This window comes from Labeo rohita, chromosome 8, assembly GCF_022985175.1.
Source record: "Labeo rohita strain BAU-BD-2019 chromosome 8, IGBB_LRoh.1.0, whole genome shotgun sequence".
Classification (NCBI taxonomy): domain Eukaryota; kingdom Metazoa; phylum Chordata; class Actinopteri; order Cypriniformes; family Cyprinidae; genus Labeo; species Labeo rohita.
Genome location: NC_066876.1, coordinates 27,288,833 through 27,309,720, shown reverse-complemented (window position 1 = coordinate 27,309,720; position 20,888 = coordinate 27,288,833). Strand labels below are relative to the sequence as shown.

Sequence of the window (20,888 nt, the reverse complement as noted above, 5' to 3'; positions counted from 1 at the left end):
CAAAAGTGCATGACCCCACTGTCTTAAACTATTTATGTAGTTTGTTAGGTGTAACTGTATACTTTTATCTCTACTTTTCTCCTTGTGTCCTAAGTTTCTCTTCATCCTTTTCATAATGATGCATAATTTCAGGTTGTTGTTTTTTTTAAACACAAACAAAATGAATAGTTCAGCCATGAAACTCTACTTGCGTTCTAAATGGTTCATTAAATTCATTGTTCCCAGGCAATCAATTCACATACTCATACATATTCAATGAATGCTGTGTCTGCCCGCTATAATGTGTGCCCTCATCTTAGCCCTCCGCCTCCCCAGCACCACCTGTCTAGATCTGCTACCTATGCAAACCTATGCACATTCTGTTACACTATTAAAGGTTTTACAATCCATCCCTTAACATATTTGATATTTAATGTGCAGTTGTGTGCTAATTTGTATTTAAACATATTTCTGTAATAATCATACAAGATCACCATAGAACTTCTTTTGTAACCTGGGATTACGTAAGTGTTTTGTTCAAGGGCACAGTGGTGATGACTCATGGGTTGCACTTTGCAGGAACTGAAGCAGCCTTCCAGTTCCTAGCCCAGAGCCTTAACCACTACATCACCACCCGCTGCACAAAGTGCAAACAACTATAGCACATCTGAGTCTGGCAGATTCTTTAAATTGAGAAACAATTTACAGCAATGGTAATATCTGCACAGATGGAGCTTGAGGGTGTTAATTATTTCCCCCAAATGCTCTTAGGTGGTGAAATGTGAAAGCATGTTTATTTTGGGGATGATTGAGCTTCTGGTTTAGCAGTGAGAGCTCAGTTTCTTCATTTTGGATGTACTGGGGTGATGCGATGTAGTGGTTAAGGCTCAGGCTGTTAACCGCAGGGTTGCTTGACCATCACCATTATGCCCTTGAGGGAGGCACCTAACCCCATGTTGCTCCAGGGGGACTGTCCCAGTAATAAGCTCATGGTGCTGTTCTTAGATGACACTGCGTGAAAGTCGTGGAAACATTCCACTGGGTATACGATGATGAATTAAGTTTGCATTTTAATGGAATACTGTTTGAGAAAGTGTTTCTACCTCGCCTGCATTAAAAAAAGTCAGTATTTTTGTCTTGCGTTCCAGTAAAAATGTCTAAACATCATAAAAATCAGATAAATTCTTGTTTTCAGAGAATGTATGTTGAATCAAGTTTTTGCTTTATTTTATTTGTTTCAGTTTTATTTTATTTATTTATTTTTTAACTAATTTAATTACATTTTATTTTAAGCACCAAACCAGCACTAACAAGCACAAATTAACCTGATCAGCCTGGGCTTGGAAATTGTGGTTTAGGCTGGTCTTTTCAGCAGAAAATATTGCTGAATGTGTCAGGTGAAAATGATCTTTTGAAAGCGTGATGAATGGATAGGAGAGGTTATGTGGAAGCCCTTATATGGAAATGCCTTGGGTGTGTCTAATGCTAATGACTAACTGAAGCACACGCTCCCTCATTTACAATAATCAGGGTTCATCGACATTAGACTGATGGTAAGAACAAATTTATGTGTGAGCACAGCTGTTGCGAAGCCAGCAGAAATTTTGCATGAGCAGCTTTGTCTTGACCCAGTGTGTGTATAAATTAATTTTGTTATCAGTCTCAATACAGTCTCCCTCTCTTTTTCAGGCAAATAAATTGCGCACTAAGACTTTAAAGAACACGCTGAATCCAGTGTGGAACGAAACACTCATCTATCACGGCATCACGGCTGCCGACATGACCACCAAAACCCTCAGGTACTGTACCACCTCTGTTTCCCAATAGTATTTTTGTATTTTATTTTAAGTATTTTTGGCTCTACTTGCACTTCCGATTCACCTTTGAACATATGGTTCTCTGTCAAATCCCGTGAGTGTCTCCGTCCACCTTATTAATGACAATGAGAACGTGTGAACTACATTTGTGTGTGTGCATGTGTGAATTTCATTACTTTGAGGTCAAGTCAACTCTCCAGAAGCACATTGTCACTTGGAGCACATTGTGTGTGGGCATACTGTATGTGTCTTCGGCAGCGTGTAGTCAATGCCTCTGTGGTGCAATAACACACAATCGCCTAAAGGTAACACCCACACTTGGGTCTAACCTTCTGTGTAGAGGTAGGCTACAATTTGAGCAATAAAACTCAGAGGACAGAACGAGATAGGGGTGATTTCTCTAGAAATGTAATAGAAACCCTTGTGATCCACAGCTGGGAAACAAACCTAGCAGGAGCTCTCGTGGGATGAGAGAGAGGGAGAGATAAAGAGAGAGCGAAGCCGCTTGCTTGTTCCACTTTTGGTTAAGACCGTGAAAAATTCGAGTTTCATGCTGAAAGGGTTTTTAACTCAACCCCGTTTTACCTCAGTGCTTCAATCCAATGATTTTGCCTCTGCAGAGATATTGCGGAAATTGTTTAACAGAAACTTGTAGATTAAAAAGAAGCAATTAGATGCATGCATTCTGCCAAAAGTGAGACCGAACTGTTTCTTGTGGTGAACATGGATTCTCACCACTTTGGATTCCCAAAGGATAAGTTTGATTTGATGATTCTTTCTGCTCTGTTACGCTCTGTGACCATCATCCCGAAGAGCAGGTTGTCGGAGCCCTGGGCGTAGATGGAGTATGTCACCACCGGCAGCGTCAGCACCTTGTCACAGTGACTGTGTCTGGGTTGTGACAGCTGGCCGATCTCAAACTCGACTGCTGTCGTTCAGTGAAGGGAGAGGCGAGAGGAATTCATATTTTATGTATTAAATCCCAAACATCACAATGCAAGATTCTGGAGATCTTATCCAGTGCAAATAGTAGTTGCATATTTACTATATTTCCTCCCATATGGCCCTTAAATAAACTGCTTTTCTACCGTCAGCTTGTCTTTTGTCATGTGAATGTCATTTCCCACATGAGAACAATGACTGCTGCTGGCAGGCAATTGGCAGGGAACATTTTCTGAAGAATGGCTGCGTAATCAATAGTGCTATTGTGCCATTATAGAAAAGCATCCGATGCTATTACCAGAGTCGTCATCGTAACGGATATCACTGAAGCATACAGTATGTGTTTATTGTTTATTAGTAGGCAGTGTGAGTTGAGTGGTCTTTTAGTAGCCTTGCTGACAAATTTGTTTTGCCACATTTTAAAAACACCCTTACTCTGTGCCATAACCGGACGTGACACTTACAGTGTAATTTTTCAGCTCTCATAAGAGTGAAAATGCATGATGCAAAGATTACTGCCAATCTGAAGCTTCATGTTTAAAATACAGTTCTGGAGAAGGATTTTTAACAATTTCTCAACATTTTCCACAATTCTAGGTGGAGAAATAAGATTTATTATAGTGAAGAAAGTTGGTTAGATGCATTTACTTATTCTATCTGTCTGTCCATCTATTCGTCTACCTATCCATCATTGTATTCTAGCTATCCATCTATCCATCATTCTCTGTCAATCCATCTATCCATCCATTCATCATCCTTCATTCTATAAGTGAGTCTGTCAGTCCATCCATCCAGCGTTTGGTCCGTCCATCCATTGATCTATCGGTCAGTCTGTCCATCTCTTCATCATTCTATCATTTTAGCCATCCATCCATCATTCTATCAGTCAATCCATCCATCTATCCACCCATTCATCCATCGTTCTATCGGTCCATCCATCCATCCATCCATCATTCTATCAGTCAATCCATCCATCTATCCACCCATCCATCCATCGTTTTATCGGTCCATTCATCCATCATTCCATCAGTCAGTCAGTCCATCCATCCATCCATTCATGCATCCATTGTTCTGTTGGTTAGTCTATCCATGTATCAATCATTCTATCATCATTCTGTAAGTCCGTTGTTCTGTCTGTCAGTCAATCCATCCATCCATCTACCCATCCATCATTTGGTCCATCCATCCATCCATCCATTGTTTTGTTGGTCAATCTATCCATCTATCAATCATTCTATCATCCATCCATCCATCATTGTATCTGTCCATCCATCCATCCATTGTTTTGTTGGTCAATCTATCCATCTATCAATCATTCTATCATCCATCCATCCATCCATCATTGTATCTGTCCATCCATCCGTCCATCCATCCATCCATCCATTCATCCATCCATTCATTGTTCTATCGGTCAATCTATCCATCATTCTATCATTTTAGATATCCATCCATCCATCCATCCATCCATCCATCCATTGTTGTATCAGTCCATCCATCCATCCATCCATTATTCTATCAAGCTATCCATCATTCTATAATTCCATCCATCATTCTGTTAATCTGTCAATCATGTTGTCATTGTAGCCATTCATCCATTTATTCATCCAGTGTTCTATCAGTCCATCCATCCGTCTGTCCGTCTATCCATCCATCCATTGTTCCATCAGTCAATTCATCCATCCAGCATTCTATCGGTCAGTCTGTCCATCTATTCATCATTCTATCAGCTGTTATATCCATCATTCTATCGTTCTAGCATCCATCCATCCATCGTTCTATCTGTCAGTCTGTGCATGCATCTATCATTCTGTCTTTCCATCTTTCTATCGATCAGTCTATCTGTCATTCTGTCTTTCCATCTTTCTATCGATCAGTCTATCTGTCATTCTGTCTTTCCATCTTTCTATCGATCAGTCTATCTGTCATTCTGTCCATCCATCCACCCACCCACCATTCTATCATTATGTGGAGCAGTTTTTGATATTGTAAGATGTGAAGTCAAGTGTACTGCATTCTTATTGGTAGCTGAAATCATTAAACAAATTAGCATATGAACCACTCAATACACATGTGAAACATTGAACATTTTGAACAGCCAAATTTTACAGAAACCTGTGGAGCTTTTTTGTGAAATCCTGCCGTAACAGGTTCTGCGTGGGTCTGCCCATGACTCATCTGACTCACAGTTCGATACTGAATAAACACTGAATACTACCTGTCTTTGGATGTCCTGGTTGCTGGTGACTTATGTATGCATGCAAACTCTCGACATAATCACTGTGACTGACATTAACAAGGAAAAGCTCAGTCCCACGAGTAATAAATAGCAGCTTCAGGAAGAACAGTCCCCAGGACAGGTTACAGGAAGTGGAGAGCACCTGTTATCCACCTCCACTCGAGTATGTGTGCATATATGAGCATGTGTACACACCTGGCTGGAAGGAATGACTAATCGAGCCCTAGAAGGAAGCGAGAAGCCAACAAGATCATGATGTCAGTGTCATCTGCTTACGTGCAGCCTCTCGCGCTCTCGCTCTTTGACACCCACATTAACACTTCACTTCTTTCTCTCCCACATTTGGGTATTTGTCTCCTCATCCTGTTTCTGCCTCATATATTCTTTCCTCAGTTTTCTTTTTCCGTTCCATCTCTGTCGCTGACGTAAAAACCATCTGTCTTTTCTTACGTTGTGCACTTTGCTTAAATTCCTCTTTTCTCATTCTGGTTGTTGTTGTTTCCTTCCCTTAATCTCCCTCTCTATCAGTGTCAATACTAGAAGTTGGTAGATTATGGGTTTTGCAGGTTCCAATAACTAAGGTGGGGAAAAAGCAGGATAACCCAAAGTTTTTAAAATTAATATGGTATAATTATATAATGTTTATTCATATATTATATATAATTAAAAAGAAAATTTAAAATGTATTATTAAAAAATTAACTTTAACTTGTAACATGTAATTTTAACTTGGTATGCAATTGAGCAACCAATCAATAATGCTGATTTATGCCTCTCATTATATCATCATGTCGTCCATAGAAGATTAAGGACACAAAACACTGTGAAAGAGGTTTGTTTCAGGTCAGACATGAATGAAATTTATGCTGCAGTTCACTGAGCCAGATGTTAATTCAGCAAGCATTCTGGCAGATTCAGTGAATGATTCAAAAAATTATTCTGCAGTTGTGGACTATTTTGACTCATTAAAGTTGACTTATTTAGTGTCAATTCAGTGGTAATGAATCAAATAGAGTTTTATGAATTGTTTGTTCATGAATCAGAGTTCACTTGCTGCACTGTTTATTTGTTACATGTGCATCTAGAAAGACAAGACAATGGATTATTTTTTTATTTTTATTTTTTGCAGTATCCTTGTCTTTTGAATCATGATTATTTTAGATTGTGAATCAACTCACATACAGTATCATTCATTTTGTCATGGCGTTTTAAATATAGTCGCTCCACCACCAAATTGCAATGCGTGAAATACTTCAAAATGAATAGGGACACTTTTTAAACACTGAGCTACTCTTTCAGATTGTCTTGGTTCAATTTTAAAGGAGAAGTCCACTTCCAGAACAACAATTTACAGATGATTTACTCACCCCCTTGTCATCCAAGATGTTCATGTCTTTTTTTTTTTCAGTCGTAAAGAAATTGTGTTTTTTGAGGAAAACATTTCAGGATTTTTCTCCATATAATGGACTGCTATGGTGCCCCAATTCTGAACTTCCAAAATGCAGTTTACATGGGGCTCCAAATGATCCCAAATGCAGTTGTAAACGATCCCAGCCAAGGAAGAACGGTTTTATCTAGCAAAACGATCAGTTACTTTAATTAAAAAATACAATTTAAATACTTTTTACTCTCAAACGCTCATCTTGTCTTGCTGTCCCTGAACTCTGTGTATTCTGGCTAAAGACAGTTAGGGTATTTCGAAAAACACCCTCAACTTCAAACCATTTTAAAATCATCCTACATCGCCGCAGAAGTTCCGACCCAGTCTTTGCAAAGTGAACATGCAAAGAAGATCAAACACCCTTAACAAAAAAGGTAAAACTTTTTTGTTAAGGGATTTTGAGGGAGAAATACGATCATACGACATAACCTAACTGTCAGAATACACAGAGTTCATGTTCTCCTTTTCAGAAGTTCAGGACTTCTCCTTTAACCTGAATTAATAGTCACTGATATTTCCAAGTGATTTTAGTAATATTCAGTTTCACATAAAGGTGCTGTTGAACATGATGATGTAAACTGTACAAAAAACTAACATAAGTGTTAATTTGTCCCAGTATCTGATGAATAAATGAATCAAATAGACTTATGAATTATTTATTCTTTTGAATGATTCAAAAAAATTGCAGTTGTGGAGATTTTTGACTCATTAAAGTTGATTAATTCATTAAAAGAACTGGCTCATAAGTGTCAATTCAATAGTCAACTAAAATGAATCAAAGAGACTCTCATGAACTATTTATTCATGAATCAGGCTGCACTCTTTTTGTTTTTACATGTGCATCCAAAAAGTTTTTTGTATTGTTGTTGGGGTTTCTTTTTCCGTAACCATGTCTTATAAATCATTATGATTTATTCAGACTGCAAACGCTCAACTTAGATACAGTATCATTTATTTTATTTTGTGACACTGTGGATTTAATAGCTCTGCCACCAAATAGCAATGCATGAAATGTTTCAAAATGAATAGTATGATATTTTTATACAGCAGTCTAGTCTTGCAGATTAGCTTCATTTAAATTCTGTTTATCTGAATTAATTTTGTTACCAATATTTCTATGTGATTTTGGTAATATTTGGGTGCTCAGGTGCTGTTGAACAGGAAAAAAATAACATGTGTTAATATTTCCAGATACCTGATGGTTCAAAAAGCTTTTATCAGCACAAATTAAATGGTCGGATGCAATATTATAGTCAATCTCACCTACTTCTCAGCTCAGAGCTTTAGCTTCTCTTGACGTATTCTCTTTCTATGGCTGTGCGTGCGACACACATGTTTTGTCTTGAGAGTTGAGCTGAAGAGTTCTGAGTGCCATCTTTCTTTCTCTCTCTCTTTCAGGCTGTGTGTGTGTGATATGGATCGTTTAGGACGGAATGAGTTCATAGGCGAAGTCAGGGTGGCCCTCAAGAAACTGAAGGAGGGAGAGAGCAAGAAATACAACATGGGTCTCGAGAGAATTGCGCAGGTGTGTGCGTGAGTCATTGTGGCTGTTGTGAGGTTACGTCCAATGGAATTTGTACTATGCATAATTTAGTGTTTGGGTATTTGCTGTATTATTAATAACCTTTCTATGGTCTTACAGACCCGGGAGGGTAACAGCCAGGCAGTGGATTCTGGGGCTCCTGTTGCAGAAGAAGAGGTAAAGATCCGATACTTTCCATGCTATACTTGAGACCTCGCAAACTCGCTATTTACACTGAAACTGCCCTGAGTGTAGAACGCTCACATTCAGGGTACAACAAGGACAAAGCCCCCAGGATAAAAGGACCTGGTTTTTATTATCTCAAAACACTAATTAGCAACCATAGCATTTTCCTGAAGACTTGTTTTTCACTTTGGACTGATAAACTGTCGTGGTCCATGAGGTTATCATGTATATATTTTTTTTAAATAGAACATTATTTTTGAAATATTTTTACTATTTAAAATAACTGTTTTCTATTTGAATATATATATATATATATATATATATATATATATATATATATATATAATTTTTTTTTATTATATATAATTTTTTGATTTATTCCTGTGATGCAAAGCTAAATTTTCAGCATCATTACTCCAGCCTTCAGTGTCACATGATCGTTCAGAAATCATTCTAATATGCTGATTTGCTGTTCAAAAAACATTCATTATTATCACTATTATCACTAATTTAAAACAGTTGAGTAGATTTTTTCAGGATTCTTTGATGAATTAATAATTTTTTTTAATGATAAAGACATTTATAATGTTACAAAAGATTTCTTTTTCAGATAAATTTTGATACTCCATCTGTATAAATATAAACATTTTTCAGTCATCTTTGGTTTGGACTAGAAGAACAATCACAGTGTTCTTCAGGGGATGTTTAGCCCCGTTGTACCCTACTGACATACATTGTTTAATGTATTATTGATGCTCTGAATATTGATCAGTGGAAACAAGCCTATCTCTCTGTCTCTGTTTCCCTAGCGTGGCCGTATCCTGGTCTCCCTGATGTACGTCACAGAAAAGAGTTCTCTGGTTGTGGGAATTATTCGCTGTGCCCACCTGGCCGCCATGGATTCGAATGGCTACTCAGACCCCTTTGTCAAAATGTGAGTTTGCTGCCATTTTTTTCCAGAGTGAATGGTGACAAAGTGACAGAAATTGATAAAAGAGGCAGATGGGATGCCATGTCCAGTATCCTCCAAGCCAAAAACAAAGTGCAAGCCTTATGTTTCAACTGGCTATTCATACCAAGAGTTTTTGGCATTGCACAAGCACAAAAACTCAGGCAGTCAGAATAAACCGGATCAAAAAAAGTGCTTTCCAGCTTTGTTCGCAATATACATCAGATAGTCTTTTTTGTCTGTTTTGTTGTTTTTTAGAAGTTTTAAACCCGTGGGTTTTGTGTGATGATTGGAAGGCAACCCCACACGAGTAAATCTAATGTTGTAATCAGTACCTCAAAGCACCGATGTTGTTCAAATAGAGTTGAAGCAAATTAGCCGACGAGTACAATCCCCTGGGCTCCTGTAGTGAGTCAACGGTGGGCATGATTATCATTTCCAGCTTTTATTTCATTTTCACATTTATTACCATCACAAAAAGCAAGTTTTAACAAGCATTATTTTGTTTGTCCTCCCCTGACTCATTGCATAGCGCAGCATCAGGCGAACGTAAGCACATGTTTCCGCAATATGACTCAATTCATTGGCGTCGCCCTCCTCCTAGTTAGCATCATGGATTTCATTTCAGGGTGATTTATTTCTCTCTATACCTCCGGTTGATCATAATTTATCCCCCTGTGGGTTCTGCGACGAATAATTCAAAGTCCACCCACACAATAAGACATGAAGAGATTTTATTTAGAGGCATGGAGAATTAATGGGGCATAGAGATGGATGCAAAGAGTCAAGAGGCAAGCAGAAAGTCAGAAAAAAAACTAGCTCGTTGCTTTTTTCCTTCCCACCCTCGGTTTCCCATCACATGCTCTTTTAGCATTTGCCATACCTCTTCTTCTCCACTCTATCCATTCCTCACTCTGATAAAGCGTGCATAAATCTCAGACCACTCTCTTCCTGTCGATGGGGTCCTGTTCATTCTTATCGTGAATGTATTTTGATGTGTTGTGTGATGGAGAGGAGGTTTTTTCCGCTATCTGCTTCGAGGAGATAGGATTTCCTTGTTTATCGTGCCAGTTACAGGCACTGATGGGCTCACTGGAGCAGTGGAAATCTATTGTTGGAGAGTGGACTGCTTTTATACAGCGGGATAGACTGCTGGGAGTCTCTGTGTGTGTGCCAGCTGCTTTAGCGCTTGTTTAGGACTAGGCTTGTCAATATAGTTCAGGAGAAGGTGGAAATTTTGACTCCATCTCTTGTGACACGTATGAGAGCATGGCTGAGGCTTGTTTGGACGCTGGGATTGTTGGTGCATTGTGACCGCTGGACCAGATGTTATTTGGCTTTTTGTCCGCTGAGGTTGATTCCAGTTATGGCTGGATTTAGCTGGAATTTATTGAAGCTGCAAACTCATTTTATTAGAATGGATTTTCTGCATCAGTCACTCTTGTCTTTTTAATAGTAATAAAGGCTTTAATTGTAGTTTAATTTAATGGATTCCAAGAACTGAAAAAATGTGACATAATTGGAGTACACCAATAATGTGAAAGAGTGTTTTTAGTGTCACTGATTAGCTAATGTAAATAGATTACATTTAAATATAAATTTTGAAATTAATTTAAATTTGTGAAGTAGGGCTAAACAGTCATTCTCAATAATAAAGATTTTTAAAAATTATTCCCAATCAATTTTCCATTTTAGTTTTAATTTTTATATATTTCTATTTTTTTTCTATTTTTTTTAAATGTGACTTTTTTAAAATTAATTTAATTTTTTTTTTATAAAAACAATTACAATTTTTTGAAGAAATAATAGTATTTTGAATTTGCAGTAATATCTGGAAATTATACAGCTATGATTTTATGAAAAAACTATAAAAGACATCTTTAAATTAATAGTTTTTTATCTTTAATTTTTTTTCTTTTTCAGATATTTTCCCAGTTGTTTATGTTTATGTTTTCATTTTTGTTTATATGATTTTGTTTCTATTTTTATGTGGCTGATTTTTATATTTTATCAAGCATTTTACAAGAAAATTAAAAATAACATATTTAGTTTAAAAAAAAAATTCAAATTTATTTTTATATATAAATTGTGAAACTGGGGTAAACAGTCAGGATTAACAATAAAGATTTTTAAAGATTATGTATTTCTATTTTGTGTTTTTTCCTATTTTTAAATGTGACTGATTTGCTTTTATTTTAATAATTAATAAAAAAATATATTCACTTTTTATAAATATTAATTTTGTTACTTTTTTTTTAATAACGATACGATGATTCTATGAATAAACTATAAAAGACATATATAAATTAAATTAATCGGTTTTTTCTGTTTTCATTTTTTTTGTCAGATATTTTTCCAGTTTTTTTATGTTTATGTATTGTAAATTTTGTTTATATGATTTTGTTTCTATGTGGCTGATTTTCATATTTTTATTAACCATCTTACTAAAAATTAAAAACAACATTTTTAGTTTGCAGTAGTATCTAGAGGTCCTTCCACTTTGACACCTATAAATGATTTTAAACATTTTAGTTGAAATAATTAAAATAATTTTAAATGTAGATTTAAATGTATATATAAATTGTGAAACAGGGCTAAACAGTAAGATCCACCCATTTTTATAATTAAAAAAATATATTAACTTTGTGTAATTAATTGTGTATTAGTTGTTTTTATGAAAAAAATTACAGTTACAAAAATAAAAATAGTATTTTTAATTTGCAAATATACAAGTTATACAGCTGTGATTCTATGAATAAATTTATCTATAAAAGACATCTATAAATTAAATTAATAGTTTTTTTTTCAGATTTTTTTTTGTTTATGTATTTTTAATTTTTATGTTTATATGATTTTGTTTCTATTTTTTGAAAAACAACTACTAAAAGTTAATACAAATAGTATTTTAAATTTGCAATAATATCTGTAAATTATACAGCTGTGATTCTATGAACTATACAAGACATCTATAAATTAAATTAGGTTTTTTTTCTGTTTTAATTTTTTTCTTTTTCATATATTTTCCAGTTTTTAATGTTTATGTATTTTTAATTTTTACATTTATATGATTTTGTTTTTATTTTTATGTGGCTGATTTTGTATTTTTTTTTAACCATTTTACAGAAAATAGAAATAATATTTTTAGTAGTATCTAGCAGTAGTATCTAGAAGTTATTCCATTTTGACACCTATAAATTATTTTAAACATTTTTGTTTGAAAATAATTGGATATGATGCAAAACATGAATTGGTTTGTTATTTTTAACCCATAAAAGATGCTTCTCAGTAAAGTATTTCTCTCAATTTTGTCAAAAGTTCATCTGTGTCAGTCAGTGAGTCACACTGGCCCCCCGGGTCAGCAGACCGTCGTTATTGTTGAGTGCTGGACTGGCTTAGACTGTAATAGAGGGAACATGAAACTGGACACAAGTAGGGATTAACTGTTGAGGGAAACTGGGGGCCAATCAATACTGTAGTCGCTCCATAGAGGGAAAGAGGGAAACTAAATCTCTAGATTTAGAGAGGTGCAGCTAGTAACTTTCACATGTTTTTTTTTTTTTTTTTACATTGAGATGTTTTTCTCAAGCAATGGAGGGTCTGGTTTTAACCGAAGAAGCTTAGGCAGGGAAGCTTACCCATAACTCTCTCTGCTCTCCTGTATGTGAATGTAATCACAATATCCAGGTTGCTAGAAGGAAATCCATTTAATCAATGTGCTAAGGCAAGGCTACAGGCATTTTCAGAGAAGTTCAGGAAAAGAATCTACACGTCAGCCGCATTCGAAACATCTCAAATGTAATTACCCAAGCAGATAATTTGTAGACATAGCCTTTCCGTTCAATAAAGTTATTTTTAGAGCAATCGGTGATTAGTTAATTATCTTCAGGAGAGATTATGTGCGTGCAGAGGCAAACACTTCTACAAATCTCGAAATTCTGTTTATCTGATAATTATGCTTTAGATAGGTTTGTTTTCCTGTGCTGCAAAGATAAAAAGACTAAATTAATGACTTAAAAGTTTATGAAACACATTTGCAGACTTCTAGCATGTGATGCATTTCCTAGCTAAACAGGATATTCAATGAGAAATAAAAAGGTTTTACCGTTCAGTACTATAGTTACCTAAACCTAAAACTGAAAATAAAATCAAAACCATAAAAAATATTATTTGAAGGAAACGTTAGCTGAAATAAAACAGAATACAAACAGATTATTTCAAGAAGTTTCCAAGGTGACATTTCTTATTTTCTTTTAGTTTAACTTGGTGTACTAAAATAACAAAAAATGAAATTTAAAAAAATATATAGACATTAAAAAAAACTACTAAAAATGACGAAAACAAACAATAAAATTACTAAGACTTTAACTAAAATTAAAATAAAAATATAAAAATAAAACTATTAAATATATATAGTATCTCAATTATACTAAGATAACACTGTTTAGGAATTGATTAAATGATTTCTTCATGCCAGATTACTGGAGGTGATATAAGTTTAAATGTTAAAATACGTTATAATGAAATAAAATACAATATAAGCAGTTTATTTCAAGTAGTTTCCAAGGTGACACTTCTCATTTTCATTTCAGGACTTGATTAGATCATGATCTTATCACAACAGGAGGTCATTAGTTTGTTAAAATGTGAACATTAACTGAAATAAAATAGAATAAAACAAATTATTTCAAATAGATTCCAAGGTGACATTTCTTATTATTATTAGGTGTGCTCCGATTGATCGGCTACCGATCAATATCGGCCGATAATCGCTTTGGGATGTTTGATCGGCGGTCTCTAAAAAGGCCGATCTCATAAACCGATCTAAAGCTGATGAATCTCACACCTGCTGTGAGAGGTTTGGTACGATATGCAGTGGCACCGTCTCAGTCTCTGTTTAGCACGGCTAAAACAATTATAATGCTGAAGGTGAGGTACAATTCATATTTCTTCATTAAATAACTTAAGTAATTTAAAAACCTTACGTGAGCCGTAATTTCACAAACAGTGCAAGTGAATGACCGCATACCCTCTCTCTTTCTCTCTCAAAAGTGCGCAAATGGCTTCCAATCACCACATCGCGTCTGACTATAAGCGAGCTGCACAGTTGACACAGGAACTGTTACTTGCACAATAGAATCAGTGTCGCATCATCGCTAAAGTTTAAAAATTGCATTTCTTTTTAATTCTTTCTAGTGTTTAACCATTCAGAACTCACTCGCTCTCCCGGAGACTGGACGCTCATGCACACTCGAAGCATACACACATAACGCCATGTTCACATACCTCCGTTTGCAGTGCGTATTTTTTTCCACGCTCATGTTAACGGATTAAAGCGTTCAAGCTGCATAAGGTTGCTGTCCGGCAGTGCGTTCCACTGGCATTGTGTCTGCAGAAGTGCAGAGATCGTTTCCGCACAGAGTCTGTGCTGCACGTGCAGAATTAAAGGAGAACTCCACTTCCAGAACAACAATTCACAAATAATGTACTCACCCCCTTGTCATCCAAGATGTTCATGTCTAATAGCACAGGCTCTGGGATGCGCATTCACGACGCTACGTACTGTTGAATCACGTCGAAAGGTCACGCGGAACTACAGACCCAGTGTTTACAAACCGAACGCGCAAAGACTAAGAAAGTGCAGGTAAGTCAAACGCTGTTTACAAACAAAAAGGTGCAACGATGTCCTCCTCTCAAGTTGTAGGAGAAAATAAGATGGAGTTTTTCACCATACTCAGTACACAGATGATGAACTTAGACGTGATTCGTAGTAGTGATGGGAAGTTCGGATCATTTTACCGACTCGGACCTGTGAGTCTCGTTCAGCAAAATGAGCGAATCTTTTTTCTAGTCATTTCGTTCATTTTAGCAAAATATAATTAAAATGTTATGTGTTACTTCCCAAACACATCTACTGCTTACACAAACATTGATCACACTACAAACAAGACAAAACTATAATGCTATAAGAAACAGAAAGATAAATTCATTGTTTACCTGGGTCTTTAGTCTATGATTAACTTACCGCACCTCTTATCTGACAAGTTTTCGGGTTTGAGTCTTTTGTTCATCATGTGACAGCCCCAAAAGATGAACGAATCATTTGAAAAACCCAAACACTTGAAACAGTTGAAGTAATTCCAGTACAGAACCTAATAGGATGTTGCGCATGCGCTACTGAATGAATCACTCCCCCGAAACGACTCGTTCTTTGCGAGTCACATCAAAGGTTCGTTCAAAAAAATGAAAGAATCGTTCAAGAACGACCCATTGCTAATTCGTAGCACCATGGACGTGCATTCCAGAGCCTGTGCTACACGAGCTTTTGTGCTTAAAAAGTATACAAATTTTTATTTTTCAAAAAAAAAATGACAGATCGTTTCACTAGATAAGACCCTTCTTCCTCGGCTGGGATTGTTTAGAGCCATTTGAAGCTGCATTTAAACTACATTTTGGAAGTTCAAAATCGGGGCACCAATGAAGTCCATTATGTGGATAAAAATCCTGAAATGCTTTCCTCAAAAATTACTTTACAACTGAAGACAGAAAGACATGAACATCTTGGATGACAAGGGGGTGAGTAAATTATTTGTAAATTGTTGTTCTGGAAGTGGAGTTCTCCTTTAAAGTGACAGCACATTGTTTGCAGTAAATATGAACAAGGATTGACACAAAAATGTAATAATTACACCATAAATGCATAGAATTAAAGTCTACTGTGTTTCATAGTCAACACATATCGGTTTTTGCCTAGGTTTAGCGGAAAAGAGCACTTTTAGATAAACAAGGCAATAATAGATGGCACTCGTGGAGGTAGGAAAACAAAGTTCTTTAATAACAGCAGGATTGCTTGTAATAAAGATTTAAATGCAAAAGAAAAGGCAGTAGAGCTGACTGTTTCTGTCAGGGGTAGGTTTTTAAATTGGAATGTTTGTGATAATGTAAGGAAAGTAGTTTAACAGTTTTGCCACTTGCTTGCAAAAGTAAATGCAAAAGTAAAAAGCATTGAATAATGTGTTGCTTATATTTATTGCGTTTAAACACGTCTATGAAAAATTACTGTACTGCATTACTGTACTGTATAAAAAAGAATCACAATGCTGAAAAAGCATTAAATAACAATGTTTGGATTTGAAATCAAAATAATGGATAAATGTGTTTGAGGAAATCAGGCTTGTGCTGTGTGTAATCTATTGTGCAATAATTGCATAATTCAAAAAACAAAAATGCACTGCATGATCAAACATTTAGGTGAGATATATATTTTTGAAAAATGTCTAAAAAAAAATGCTCCCCTCAACCCCTCAAATTAAAAAAAAAACCTCACCTCTCACCAGAGCCAACTAAGAGGTGAATTCCCCCATTTAAAAAAAAAAAAAAAAGGTATCTCAATTTTACTAAAATAACTAAAATAAATAGGTGATTAGTTTGCTAAAATGTAAACATTAACTGAAATAAAATAGAATATAAACAAATTATTTTAAGTAGATTCTAAGGTGATATTTCTCATTTCATTTTCATTTAGTTTAACATTATGTACTAAAATAATAAAATTAAAACTGAATTAAAAATAATAATAAAAAATATATATATAAGACATTAAAAACTACTCAAATGAAAAAACAAACAATAAAATAACTAAAACTTTAATTAAAATGAAAATAAAAATGGAAAATATAAAAATAAAATGGTTAAAAATGATACTAAAATAACTCAAATAAATAGGTGATTAGTTTTGAGAAATGTGAACATTAACTGAAATAAAAATTGAAATAAAAAAAAAACCTATATGGACAATCAAAACTACTAAAAATGACAAAAACACACAACAAAATTACTAAAACTTTAACTAAATGAAAAATCTGAAATAAAAACTATTTTAAAAATTGTATCTCAATGATACTAAAAAAAAAAAAAAAAAAAAAAAAAGTTTAAGACTTGATTAGATCATGAGCTCTCTTGACACGTTATTGGAGGTGATTAGTTTGGTAAAATTAGCCAAAGATGATTCAGAATCATTTAAAGATGCCTTTTTTCTTAAATAACATGCACCAATAAATAATAAGAACAGGAATGTGTAAATCAGGTCAAATCTGATCTACTGTTGCAGACGCCTCTGTCAGTTGGTTGCTTTGATAGTATGCAAACACACATGGTAATCCGTAATCCAGCTGAGGCTAGCATTAACTGTCTGCCTTTCAGCAGATCAATTAGGTTGAACATCACAAAATAATTAATATTCATGACTCAAGTACGCCTTGGCACAGTTGCGCTGAGCCGCTGACAGAAAGTAAACTTCCCGAGGAGCAAAGACATGAACAACAGCAGAGAAGAAAAGCCGTCTTTTACAAACGCACGCATTTTTTTAAATTCACATATCCGTCACAACAATTCTGTTTCTGGAAAGTTTAGTTTATGCTTTCAAGTGCTTTTTCACACGAGTGTATCCGTGGCAGCTAGGCATTTAAAACTAATGATATTTCTAATGTGTATTTAGGGAGGCTGATGAGATTTAGATATGCCCCCACTTTTCAGATTGTGTGTGTGTATGTAATGATTATGAATGAGACCCCGTAGAGTTCAGCTCTATTTTCATCTGGCCCTCGGCATCACCACGTAATTAGAACAGACAAGGGAATGCAGATATTATTGCACATGCTCTAATTAATGTCATTACACGGGACACAATTTCAATAGTTCCGCTTTCATGTGAACTTGTTGCAACGGCGAGACATTTAGGCTCGCATTCGCATGTTTATTCAGAGGCTTGGCATCATGCACAGACGTCTTGAATGTGCATTTTTCACTAATTGTAGAAACGATTAAGTCAAAATGTAATTAGTGACTAATTCACGGATACATAGATGCAGGTGCACATTAAAGCTGAAGTGTGTAATTTTCTTAATGTTAAAGCACTTTCTCCTTTCTGAGTGCGGAGTCAACTATAGCAGGTTGATTTCCAAGAAACATGTCAACACTGGAGCTCTGTGGTGCTTTCAGGGTTTCTCTGTTTTGAGGGTTTCAGTGATTTGAGCTTCCCAACACAGCAATATTGGCTCAAGCACTGGCATGAGTTAGAGACAGTACTGTCAGTTTGGCTCATTAAAAAGACAGTTCACTCAAAACTGAAAATTCTGTCATTAATTACTCACCCTCATGTTGTTCCAAATCCAAGACCTACGTTCATCTTCAGAACACAAATTAAGATATTTATGATGTGCATGCGTTTTGTGGTATTCTCCTGAGTGTGTTAAAGACTGAGACGGAAGAGCAGAAATCGTTGTGTCTATTTTTGTATTCTTGTAGCTTTATAACATTATGGTTGAAACACAGATGCCACATGGACTATTTTATCGATGTCCTTACTACCTTTCTGGGCCTTGAATGTGTCAGTTGTGTTGCTGTCTATGCAGGTTCAGAAAGCTCTCTGATTTTATCGGAAATATCTTAATTTGTGTTCTAAAAATTAACAAAGGTCTTACAGGTTTGGAAACGACATGAGGGTGAGTAATTAGTGACAGATTTTCCATTTTTGGTTGAACTATCCCTTTAATGGAAGATCGAAGGAGTCCATAATTCAGTAAGAATGCGCTAAATTGATCGAAACTGATAGTAAAGACTTACATTGTTACAAAGAATTTCCACAAAAATGTTAAGCAGCACTGCTGTTTTCAGTATGGATAATAATAGTCATGTACACACTGCTGGTTGTACACAATTCGGTTGTCAGTTCACCTTTTACTCCTTCACTGCAAAAAATGATTTTCTTCCTTAGTATTTTTGTCTTGTTTTCTAGTATAAATATCTAAGAATTCTTGAATCAGGATGCATTTACTTGACAAGTAAAATGACTAAAGGTCTTGTTTTCTGAAAAAAAAAATGACCCAAATTGTGTTAGTTTTTGCTTAAAACAAGCAAAAATATCTGTCAATGGGACAAGAAAAATAATCTTGTTTAGCCTTTAATTTAAGATTATTTGTCTTACCCCATTGACAGATATTTTTGCTTGTTTTAAGCAAAAATGAACACAATTTGAATATTTCTTTCAGGAAACAAGACATAATATCTTAAGTCATTTTACTTGTCAAGTATTCTTCGATATTTATACTAGAAAACAAGACAAAAATGCTAAGGAGGAAACTAATTTTTTGCAGTCTTAATCGCGTTCTGTACACAGGTAATTCACTAAAATGCAGGAATGACAATCGCATTCGACAACCGCATTAACTCTCAAAAATTCAGGTAGTGACAACCGCATTTACAGAAATTCTATGCAGTATGTACAGAACCGAACTGAACAACTAGTTGTTAATGACATTTAAATGCGCATCAGAAATGTGTCTTCGTCTGTATGTGAAATGTGAGAAAATAACAGTGAAAGAAGTCTTAACTTTAGCACATTTCGACACGGGGCTATATGTGCTCACAAGCCCTGTGGTAAAGTGTCGGTGTTGCCAGATCTTCATAGGAAAAAAAAAACAACAAACAAGGAGAAGCACAAAAAACATCAAAACACCCACATGCTTTGTTTTATAACACCAAAAAAACCATATATCTCATATCTGAAACAGACCACTTTATTAACTCCATAAGGTTGCCTAGCTTTATGAGCTAAGACCAAAAAACATGCCTACAAGTGTTTGTAAATATGAGGACATGGCAACACTGCGAGACAGCGCTCTCTAAAGGAGCCTCCTGAAAATAAACAAAACACAGCATGTCCATCACCGGTAGTTTAGTTAAACTTCAAGGACAAAAAGCGTCTTTAGTCAAAAAAAAACCGGCAGATGTCAAACGGCTAAATTCTTATTCACTACCACAAGATGACAAAATGTTCCGTACACATATGGAACGATAATATACAGGACTCACTCTTATGTTTAAATGCGGTTCTCACTTCTGAAACTTGCAGTGTGTATGTGGCCAACAAGAAATGTTTCTTGAGCAGCAAACCAGCATACTAAAATGATTTCTGAAGGATCATGTGACATTGAAAATGGGAGTTATAATGCTGAAAGTTTTAGCTTTGCATCACAGGAATAATTTACATTTTAAAATATATTCAAATAGAAGAGTTACTTTATATTACTTGTTTCACTGTATTTTTGATCAAATAAATGCAGCCTTGGTGAGCATATGAGACTTTCTCATAAGACTATTAAAATGTAAAAAAAAATCCTAGCGACCTCAAACTTTTGAACAGTACTGTACGTATTAGTTTTAAAGGATAATGACCTCCTTGTCATTCAAGATGTTCGTGTCTTTTCTTTTTTCGGTCGATGAGAAATTGTTTTTTGAGGAAAAAAAATCAGGAATTATCACTATATAATGGACTTCAATGGTGCCCCCAAGTTTGAACTTCCAAAATGCAGTTTAAATGGCTCTAAACAATTTCTATACTTTTTAACCTCAAACGCTCGTCTTGTTTAAGTCTGCATGATTTTTTTCCGGTTCAATACGGTCAATAGTTAGGGTATGTCGAAAAACTCCCATCTTGTTTCCTTTCCGAACTTCAAAATCGTCCTACGTCGCTGCAGATGTACCGACCCAGTGTTTACAAAGAGAACATGCAAAGATCAAACGCCCCATACAAAAAAGGCAAAACAGCGATGTTGAAGAAGAAAACGAGATGGGAGTTTTTCGACATACCCTAACTGTATGGACCCGGATTACACAGACTACACATTTGCGTCGCAGAGACGAGACAAGACAAGCATTTGAGGTTAAAAAGTATATAAATTGCCAATTTGTTTAGAAACTGACCAATCGTTTTGCTGGATAAGACCCTTCTTCCTTGGCTGGGATCGTTTAGAGCCATTC

At 35.4% G+C, this 20,888-nt stretch overlaps 1 protein-coding gene across 2 annotated transcripts in view; it reads left to right on the top strand.

Annotated features, from left to right (window-relative positions):
- doc2d (double C2-like domains, delta) overlaps window positions 1-20,888 on the top strand; it is a 47,575-nt gene that overhangs the window by 15,398 nt on the left and 11,289 nt on the right. For both annotated transcript variants that reach the window (XM_051116748.1, XM_051116749.1), the window contains exons 5-8: window positions 1,669-1,778; window positions 7,813-7,939; window positions 8,057-8,113; window positions 8,932-9,056. In XM_051116748.1, coding sequence (XP_050972705.1) covers window positions 1,669-1,778; window positions 7,813-7,939; window positions 8,057-8,113; window positions 8,932-9,056 — 419 coding nt within the window. The remainder of the gene's footprint in view (window positions 1-1,668; window positions 1,779-7,812; window positions 7,940-8,056; window positions 8,114-8,931; window positions 9,057-20,888) is intronic.